The following is a 9,502-nucleotide window of genomic DNA, read 5'->3' as shown; positions in this document are numbered from 1 at the left end:
GCATCAACACTCCACCCTTTCTTGCGAAAGTGAGGCGCCGCGCGACTCGGCACGCAACACCTAGCTCGCTGATCCACTTGATCGCCTTTCCGAGCTTAACTGCTTGACGCATGGCCGATTTTAAAATAACGGCCCAATGCTAAGGGGTTTACAGCGGCCTTTTATTTGAAGAGGTCTTTTAATCGAAGCGTTCTTTTATTTCAAGAACATTGTCGAAAATTCGATAAGGGCTTGTAATAGTAGAAGGTCTTCTATTCGTAAAAATCCGTTAGTTGTGGCTACCTTCTTTTTATCTACGGCAAAAGGTCAAACTCGTCTTGAGAAAAAAATCAGAAAACTTTCCAGGCATAGCTCTTCTCTGTCGCTTTGACCTCGTGACACAAGCGCATTTTGAAGCAGTAATGTATGCCACCATTTGCCTAAAGTAGTGCACACCTTTGAAAAGTCACAGACTGCATAAAAAGTTTGATCCGGGTTTGAAAGAGCCAGACTTGTGATATGTAGAGACCTTCTAGCACGGTCTTAAAGGCCACATCTTCTACCACACTTCAGCGCTATGTGACAGATTCTAAGAAACATGTTGCAAGATCTAGCCATTGCTGTCATTGATCGTTCTATCATTGTGTGAGTAGTTGGTCTAGCCAAGCCTCTTGAAAAACACAACGGCTCTGGCCTATTTATAGTGACCTTAAATTACGCGGGATGTTCGTATTCTATGTCACTCAATGAAATGTCCCTGACGTGACGATCGTTGAGATCAAAGTCAAACCTGTCTTTGTTTGCGAACAATTTGTTCACACGCGTACATTGGGGCACGGCTTCCAAATGGTTAATGTTGGCGCTCACATACGACTCCACGTGATCTACACGACTTTGAATATGTACATCGTCGAAACTATTATATGCATCGGCACAATCTTACCTAAGTCTGGGGCCATAACTTGCTGTCCTTAGAGCAACCCCGCCTCGTAGTTTTGGCTGTAGTAAGAAATTTGTCAGTTTCCTGCGTGCTTGGTTAATTATTCAGGAAACAGGTTTGGAGTACTGAACAAATTGAAAGAGACCATTAAGCACATTAGCACGTCGTATTTGATGATATGCGTCTCTACCACAATATTAGCTTGTTGTACGCACGCACAAATTTCGGCCTGCCTTAGCGTTTTCGACAGATAAAGTCGGCGACAAGTAGAATGTTAATCGACTCTTACCAAAGCCGTTAAAGTATACACGACGTCACACTTTTAAGATGGCATGTACCAATATCGTGTGATCAATGTTTGGCTCGAAAGATCAGAAAAATTTTATGATGCACATCTTATCACCAAATCGGAATATACTTTCATCAGCTATTCAAATGTTGCTGGACTATAGAGGATAGCCGTATCAGTCTCGTTCTCAGTAGCTTGCGAGCGTACTACTGTAGCAATTCGGTACTCTCACTGTCTTGTAACTCTTTGCAAACACCTTTAAAAAATCAACGCCTCGCTTTTGTTTGGGAAATCAGTGAACCTTCTTTGTCGGTCAGTACCCCGGTCATCTTTTCTACGAGTAAGTGAAGTTTCCAGGGACAAACCCGAGGCTTCAATTGCATAACTATTTGTAAGCGATAAATCAGGATCATATTAGACTGGCTCATACCTCGCAACTAACAGTAGCTTGTCCCAACCGACTGTAGCTCAGGAATTGTGCTACAATGCCGTACTTGCGCGTCTTCATGTAATTAAACACTAATATCGGAACATTTAGTCGACCTTGATCATCCGACGGGGACTGATCTTTCATAATCGTACCATACGATTACTAATTTGCGTATATTTGCATAGAAACACTTTGGTGACAGCACGTAAAGATCGCTACTTCTCCTCTCATCTTGTGACCGTAGCTACTGCCGCTTCTGCAGTTTGAGCTTTGTTTAAACACATTTGGCTATTCATTTCTGCGATTACATGTCCTGAACCAAAGCAATTGCATCTTTATTCCCACCTAGAGTGCTTATGCTTCAAGCAGAGTAGAATTAATGACACACCGAAGCGACATCAAGAAAGAGGCACGTGGTCTTTTACTTTTTTCGACCTCCGCTCTATATATGGCTCGCTGCGCTCCAGCCACAACATACGAGGATAAAATTGTATCTTTAATCGAGGGCCGGACTGCGTTCCATGCAATTCAGATCATCAGACTGAAAAAAGTGTTTATTAGAATCGTTGACATGTTCCGTGGGATAGCCGCATAGAGATCGGATCAGTATTCGCCATTATCATTGTCTTCCATCATATCCTTCGTGACAGTTCCCCAGCGTGAATAAACAACACCTTGGATATACCAGAGCATAACATAGCTTCACAACGTCGAGTACATCGATGCCGACCACCAAGTACGTCTAGCTGTGAGCTCCGCCGTTCTAAAAAGAGTATATACATGTACAGATAAGATCTTTTGATTCATTTCAACTCAGGAACGGGGACACGAAGGGCGATGACGGTGGGTGTTACCATAGATATAATTTCTGTAAGTACCACGAAGCTTTGCGTGATCGTAGAGCCTCTACCCCCCTCCACTTCATCAAGCCCTCCCTGAATACAATTGTGCTCAGCTTTCGTGCAATATGCATCGCTTTCTCTTGAGAGATCGCGTGACTTCGGGAGGACTGAGTGCAATCTGCACTTGATCAAAAAACTACCAACAAGGTGGATACTGCTAACACCCCCGGGAGATGATCTGCTACTATTGCAGCAATAAATTCCTCAAAAGTTGGACATAGTTCGCCGTTTGGAACATAACCAATTTTGTTGTTATCTCATCCTCATCATTATTGGAAACAGAGAGTTATGCATATTAATTAGGCCTTACTATTTGATTAGGAAGACTTACGTTTGAAAAATAGGCAGCTCTGTCGCAAATACAACAATCAAGTACAGTTTATATTTTGATCGAAAAAGTGCTTTTGCCTTGGTTAAGGTTCTTAAGTATTCTTGGAGGTAGCGGATTGCTACGCTAGTACTGGTTCTTGCAAAAAAACGTTAGGTGAGTGACCTTAGCTTAGCTTCCTCTAAGCAAAGAGCTACGGCACCCCGCTGCAGTTCATACCCCGCAAAGGACATAATACTTAGCAAAGCATCCTTACGGTGGAGCCAAACGACGCATACTGAGGTGCTCTAGAGGGGCTCATTAAATCGATTTAGGTAAGATCATCGATGTGAGCGATCACCACTCCCAGCCACTGGATCGCAAACTGCGCTCTCCTCTCGGGATGAAATTTCGGCAGAATCAGAATCTGAGTAAGTGTGTCTTACTTTCCAAGGACATATAGTTAAACACCCCGTGATCAAACACCTTTTGATACAGTCGTATCCAGATGAAATGACGATAAGTTTTACCAGCTCTAAAGGGGTTGCCGTGCACCTTTCACCGTCGTGGCTTTGACCTAAATAATCGCTTGAATCAACACAAAAAGGTTGATTTGTACGCGTCATCCAGGATCGAAATCGAGAGATGCGAAGTAAACAGGCTTTCAATCTCAAGAGTGACGTATATATACAGTTTGGTCACATTAAACACATAGTAAATTTGTATATCTTACTACACAATACTACAATCTTACGTATTCCATAACGTGAGGTGAATGGCGCACGCGTTTCACGAATCTCTTCGTGATTATGTTAAACCTCCCTCCTTTGGAACAGTCCTTAGGTAAAATGAGCTCTAACCGGATAATAGTTTAATTCGTGCGTATCATCTGTATTGTAGTCTTATGTGTACAAATTTGGTACTGTACAATGTTTGCACTTTCGAATTTCAGAGATGCCATAGTATCATAATTATTGAAGCTTACGACATTAGAAGTAGGAAATGTCCGTACTGGTTAAGCCATACACAGTCTTAGTGTGTAAGTATAAAATATTTTGTATTTGGTGTTTAGTAACCGTAAAGGCTCTCGATTTCGCATTCGTAGAACCTTTGTGCGCTTGTTAACACCTACCAACCTCGCTGCGTACACCACATTATAGGTTACACGTCAAGAAAAGCGTATGGTTAAGTCATGACTGGCTTAATTATGTGGTAAACATTTGGATTGTAGAAAGCACATCTCAAGGTTCATCTGATTTCTTAGAAAAACTCCAAGTAACTCAGGTAAGGTCGTTCAATCGGGGTGATAATATCTGTGGCCTCGAAGAAGTGTTACCGTTAAACAATCAGTCTTTCAAGTCGTACATGTCACGTCGATGCTGGCAATTTTTTGACGTATGCTGACGGCAGCTGCTCACTTTGAAAAAGATGCGAAAGAAAATCTTGACTCAATGCAAGTCTTCATAAGCTTAGATTAAATCCGGGAAATTCACGGAATGGAAGTTGCCTCATGAAGACGAACATACCAAAAACCGACGCTAATACTTTTATCGTCTTCGTCGGTAGCGCTGAATTAACTAAACTCGCACCGAACTTGCAACCTAGAGCATAAAATTAGCGATGGCATGGTCTAATTACAAGCAGTTTGTACCGTGACTGTTAACTTGAACGCTAGAGAGTTGATCAGAACCAAGTTTGAGTGTAGTTTCTCGTTCTTTGTCAGCTGCGTCTAAATGAGCACAGTCACGAAGCCAAAATTTGGTTTCGTATCTCGAATTAGCCGATGCTGATGATCTGTCCCCATTCATATTACATTGCCATCCTGGCATTGCTATTGCAGATAGTCTACAATCGCGTAGGAATATCACCTGATGAGGAAGGTATTTGCCCAAGGTGGAGCATGACTTTTAACACGCGATGTTATTTGTTTAAGTTTCTACGACTAATCACGCTGCGAGAAGCTTTTAAGAGGCACAAAATCCAATCGTATGTTTTTCCATTACATCCTGCCTTTTTTCACTGATGTGCTTTCTGTTTCGGTTAAATTTATTCGTGAAGATGAAATGAATCAGCGAGTTTCAGCATACTCATCGTATCCAATGTTCTTTCGTGAACCGGACCGATTGCACTGAGCACTGCAGCCTTTGCAACAGCACTAACATGGATCGCAGCTTGAAATTCATCGCCAATAAATGGCAAGACCTTTATCACAGATGACACCGCGCCAAGATCACGTCCCAGCATTGACATTGGCGCTCCGAATACTTGCAGCGGAATTCCTTGTCCCTTTTTCGTGCGTCGCCATCCGTAGATAAAGCCCGGACGTAGCGCGACGCCCGTGTCAGGAAATCTTTATTATATGCGGTAAGTCAGATTCTTTCAAATGTATTTGCTCTTACCTTTCCCGTACGGCAGCTTCAGCTCTCTCTTTGCCGTGATAGTAGCCGTAAATCGGCAGCCAAGACGGATACCATGATCCCACGCGAGAATTCGAGACAAACACAAAGCGATCTACTCCAGCTTTTTGCGCTGCTTCAGCAGCTACGATCGTGGCGTCACCGCACATTTTTTCCATGAACTCGTTGTCACCAAATGCGCCTACGGTTGAGACTGTCATACAATGTTTGAATTACAACATGTTTTACGATCACAAACTGTCTGTAAATTAGACGTACTCACTCCTGTGACCCCCTCGACAGCTTTTGCTAAATGATTTTTGTCAAATACATTGCCCATGTGCCAATCCACGTTATCAATCCAAGGCACATCCTGCCACTGCGGCTTTCCCGATGGATTAAGGCTGCGCACTTCAATGCCCTTTTGAACGGCACGCTGCAATATATTGCTGCCGACAAATCCATTGCCACCAATGATAAGCAGACGGTGTTCACTCTTATCGTACGCTTTAAACGTGGACATTGACCTCTGACACATGTGCTTTATGGATGCAGCTACCATTACTGGATCGTCACAATACGAAATTATATCTTTGCGTAATTTACATGTAGTACACTAATATTCCTATATTAGAGAGTATTATTTTGTTCTTTCTACACAAAAAAAACATATATGTTGGTAGAATTTGTCTCTATTGTAAGTCACTTATTTTTCAGATCCACGACTAGATCTGAAAATATTTGGCAGCCAGAGATGTAGATAACCATGGAAGACCTCTGTAGACACGAACGTACGTTTGTTAATCAAGTGTTGTTATTTAAGTTGGGCTCGGTAATTATCAAGTTGATCCGAAGTGGAAAATTTTCTTCTCTTGACCGAGAGCATTGCGAAAGAACATCAAGCACCCACATCAAATCTCCAAAAAAATATCATCTCACAGAACTTACCACCAAATAGTAATGATGCTTCGGCTATAAGGGCTAGGGACAGGTTTGGATTCTTATTAGCCGAAGCGAGCAGCATGGCGAGCGAAGCGACGTGGACAGACAAAGTAGGGGTAGAAATATTGCTGAATTGACGGAGAGAACATGAGACAGCAGCCACGCTGTCTAAAAGTTAAGAATATATTTTAAAAATTGTTTAAAATAGTCATATTATAGGGTAAAGATATTGTAATTTATAGTATGTCTACGGTATAAGTCATGGGTGATGTTCGCATAGATTACGAAAACATTTCAACAAAAGGTAAAAAACTAATGCTTTATTTTTATAGTGGAGCACATACACTAGCTGAGTAAATGGTGCTACGACCTCAAGATTTGGGAGCTATAATACCACGTGCTGTTTGATACTTATTGAGATAATCCAAATACAAATTTTTTGACTCTTTATCAAGCCCAAAAATGAGTTTACTAGCTCTTTGTTCGTTTCGATTTAGCGATCTTCGTCTTGATGTAGTCAATTTCCAGTAATACTTGAGAATTCCAAGGATCTTCGCATCTATGGTGACATATTTGTCATAAATTACCTGGAGATAGGTAGAGGGATGAACCCCATTATTCAATAGAAAATCACTAGTAATAGCCCATTGATCAAATCCTTTCACTTTATCCACTAAGGAACGGTCGAACGGTTTGATGCCATTCTCAGCTATGTGCTCTGCAATCTCAGACATAGCCCGTTCTTCGTTAGCTGAATGAGTGCGGTCGCGAATCAAAGGCGTTTTCTCGTTCAATGAAGTGGCTGATGCTGACGAGTGTACCGGCTGGTTATCCACAAACTTGTCACGACAAGGCCCCAAATGAGCTATCGTGACATTAGTACGACAGTTAGTCGCCTGAAAGATGCACGCGTTGGGGTAAGTTTTGTTGTCAAAACCGCACACAGGAGCGTTGTCATCATTGCATAGTGCATCATTACACGGCAAAGCATTGTGACGAAGAACGATGGTGCTTTCGTGGTGATTATCGTCAACAGAGGCAGTAGCACAAGATGACGTGACGGTAACAGCAACAAACGTGAAGGCGACGGAAAGCTTCATGCTTAGCTTTGTTGGAGGCAAGAAAGTTTAAAAATGAAGACATCAGGCGAAGATCATGTCAATTTGCGACAGTTTGTTGCTCAACTTTAAGAGTTATAGAGACCGTGCTGGAAAACCACCTGGAATAAGCACCTTGCAATATTCAGATGATGCATGTTATCACTCTGGTCTGGAGTAGAAAAAAGTGAGCAGCTGCGAGTATATGCGCATCAAGATATACGGCAGTAAGCACACTCGTGTTCATTATTTGTGCTCGTAATATCAATCGATGCACATCCAGCCCCTGTGGTCATCACGGAACAGTTCAACCTTGCACTTCAATGCATATTCTGAACGGCACGCTGCAATACTTTGCTGCTACAAAAGCTGTTGCCATTGCTACAATGAGGATGCTAATTCGTGTCGTACGTCTTTAACGTTGACATTGTAATCTGCCTCATGCCTTCAGAATTTTTTAAGCACAAAGATAGCCGGAGAAAAAGATTCTGTGCATGACATCTTGGAATGTGATCCTCCATTTCGTATCCAATAATGTTTGGACTTGTTTCCCAACAGATGAAGCAAATTGAATAAGAAAAGTAACAAGGGAGATTACCTAAAAATTGTAAGTCGAGGAAATTCATCCTTATATTAGTATCACCTTTAAGCACAATAAATGGCAAATTCTCCATGCTCTTTGTCTGTTGGTACGAGTAATTTTTATTGCAGTCAAGTACCATGTCCGCTTCAACTTTTGCAAGGTCTCGAGCTGTGCTGCGTCGCAAGCCCAAGCCAGATAAGAAAGTTTTGGATAACGAGGATCCAGAAGAGGTGAAGGAAGCTTTCCGTCTCTTTGAAACGGCTTCTAGCAGTACCATTGAAGCGGTAATCCATCAGATGATTTATTGTTATTGGTAAGGACGAGTCAAAGACGATCATTTTGATGAATTTACCGAACAGATGATGGGTAAAATGGTACATACACAAAATATGAGACTCAAGTCATTTTTTGTCAATTTAGAACTCACGAGAACCACGTGAAGAAATTATGCAGATTTATACCTTTATGACGATGGTGACACGGGCAAAGTTTTGTTACGAGACTTAAAGCGTGTGTGTACCGAACTAGGCGAAACTTTGACGGATGAAGAAATGCATGACATGATTGATGAAGCAGATTGTGATGGAGATGGACTTTTAAACGAGAAAGATTTTTTTCGCGTCTTGAAAAAAAGCGTCATGGGAATCCAGTGGACGACCTCAGCGACGATGATTGATAGTCACGTAATTCTGCTATAAGAGAGCATTTTTCAGAAGAATTTAGTCGATCAAAATGCTTTAGATGCATCAGTAATTAGCTATGATCTCAGTGTCTCTTATGTATAAACATCGGTGATATGAGTCAAGTGCCTTCTTCGCTTCGCTACACCATCTGGTACTTACATCAACTTCAGGAATAAATACATATGTCAGTTGTAAAGTTTTCGATTTATTTCTAGCCTTTGGTTCAAGTTGTTGCTCTAAAAAATGACAAGTTTGTGAACATCATCATTTTCTGCACTATAAATGCCTTTTCCCTATAAAAATCCGGTTCAAAGATGGATGTTACGATTAGAAATGTCAACTTTTTTTTGCTTGTATTCACTGTGCATCCCAGCTTTCTTCATGTGCCAAGTGTCGAAAAAAAAGACTTCAAGTGAAGCTCTGAAGACGCTGCCAGGCTAGCATAGCCCGTCGCCCTTGTCCGAAAAGTCCGTGGCTGTTAGTTGTTACACTCTTTCAAATTTTAGATGAATTTGTTAATATCGATATAATACGTTGCAGCAACGTTTTGACACGTTGTCGAGTGATAAGTTCAGCACGATTTTCAAGTCTTGCTTATATTCCACTCCGTCACTTAAAAAATGTAAGCATTGGCCCTTTGGTCAGCACTCTGTTGCACGTTTTGGCACCGCAACATAATGGGATAACTCTAAGGTGGCTAAGACGCACTGCTTTCTTTGTTATATCGAGTAGAGCAGGCAAAGCGCTCTACGTCTTTGATTAGCGCAACGATCTACATGTATAGAATACTGTTCCCATGTACAGTGTTTAGGTAGACAATGGACATTGTTTTTTGGCGAGAAAAGATCATTTGCAATTGTTATTGAATGTTCGAGCACGTACGTACAATTCGTGCTCCTAGTTCATACTGCGGATAGACAATGTAACCGAGTTACACGTACCCTAGTAATAGGG

At 41.6% G+C, this 9,502-nt stretch overlaps 4 protein-coding genes across 4 annotated transcripts; 1 reads left to right on the top strand and 3 right to left on the bottom strand.

The window, feature by feature from the left end:
- Positions 1 to 1,474: 1,474 nt before the first annotated feature.
- Positions 1,475 to 1,782, bottom strand: PHALS_11177 (uncharacterized protein; the record flags this gene model as incomplete). Its single annotated transcript, XM_024726729.1, has 2 exons — positions 1,475 to 1,579; positions 1,639 to 1,782. 2 exons carry the CDS (start codon positions 1,780 to 1,782, stop codon positions 1,475 to 1,477), a joined length of 249 nt encoding a protein of 82 aa, XP_024577376.1.
- Positions 1,783 to 4,893: 3,111 nt separating this feature from the next.
- On the bottom strand, positions 4,894 to 5,766 carry PHALS_11176 (Predicted oxidoreductase; the record flags this gene model as incomplete). Its single annotated transcript, XM_024726728.1, has 3 exons — positions 4,894 to 5,197; positions 5,247 to 5,457; positions 5,523 to 5,766. The coding sequence occupies 3 exons, from the start codon at positions 5,764 to 5,766 to the stop codon at positions 4,894 to 4,896; spliced, it is 759 nt and encodes a 252-aa protein (XP_024577375.1).
- Positions 5,767 to 6,556: 790 nt separating this feature from the next.
- PHALS_11175 (RxLR-like protein) lies at positions 6,557 to 7,285 on the bottom strand (the record flags this gene model as incomplete). The annotated part of the gene is made up of 1 exon (XM_024726727.1): positions 6,557 to 7,285. The coding sequence occupies one exon, from the start codon at positions 7,283 to 7,285 to the stop codon at positions 6,557 to 6,559; it is 729 nt and encodes a 242-aa protein (XP_024577374.1).
- Positions 7,286 to 8,002: 717 nt separating this feature from the next.
- On the top strand, positions 8,003 to 8,563 carry PHALS_11174 (calcium-dependent protein 5; the record flags this gene model as incomplete). The annotated part of the gene is made up of 3 exons (XM_024726725.1): positions 8,003 to 8,149; positions 8,225 to 8,231; positions 8,319 to 8,563. The coding sequence occupies 3 exons, from the start codon at positions 8,003 to 8,005 to the stop codon at positions 8,561 to 8,563; spliced, it is 399 nt and encodes a 132-aa protein (XP_024577373.1).
- Between the last annotated feature and the right edge of the window lie 939 nt (positions 8,564 to 9,502).

The sequence above is a fragment of the Plasmopara halstedii genome (assembly GCF_900000015.1).
Source record: "Plasmopara halstedii genome assembly, contig: Scaffold_526, whole genome shotgun sequence".
In the NCBI taxonomy this organism is placed as follows: domain Eukaryota; phylum Oomycota; class Peronosporomycetes; order Peronosporales; family Peronosporaceae; genus Plasmopara; species Plasmopara halstedii.
The sequence above is the reverse complement of the archived record's forward strand: the minus strand, read 5'-3'. Positions and strand labels throughout refer to the sequence as shown.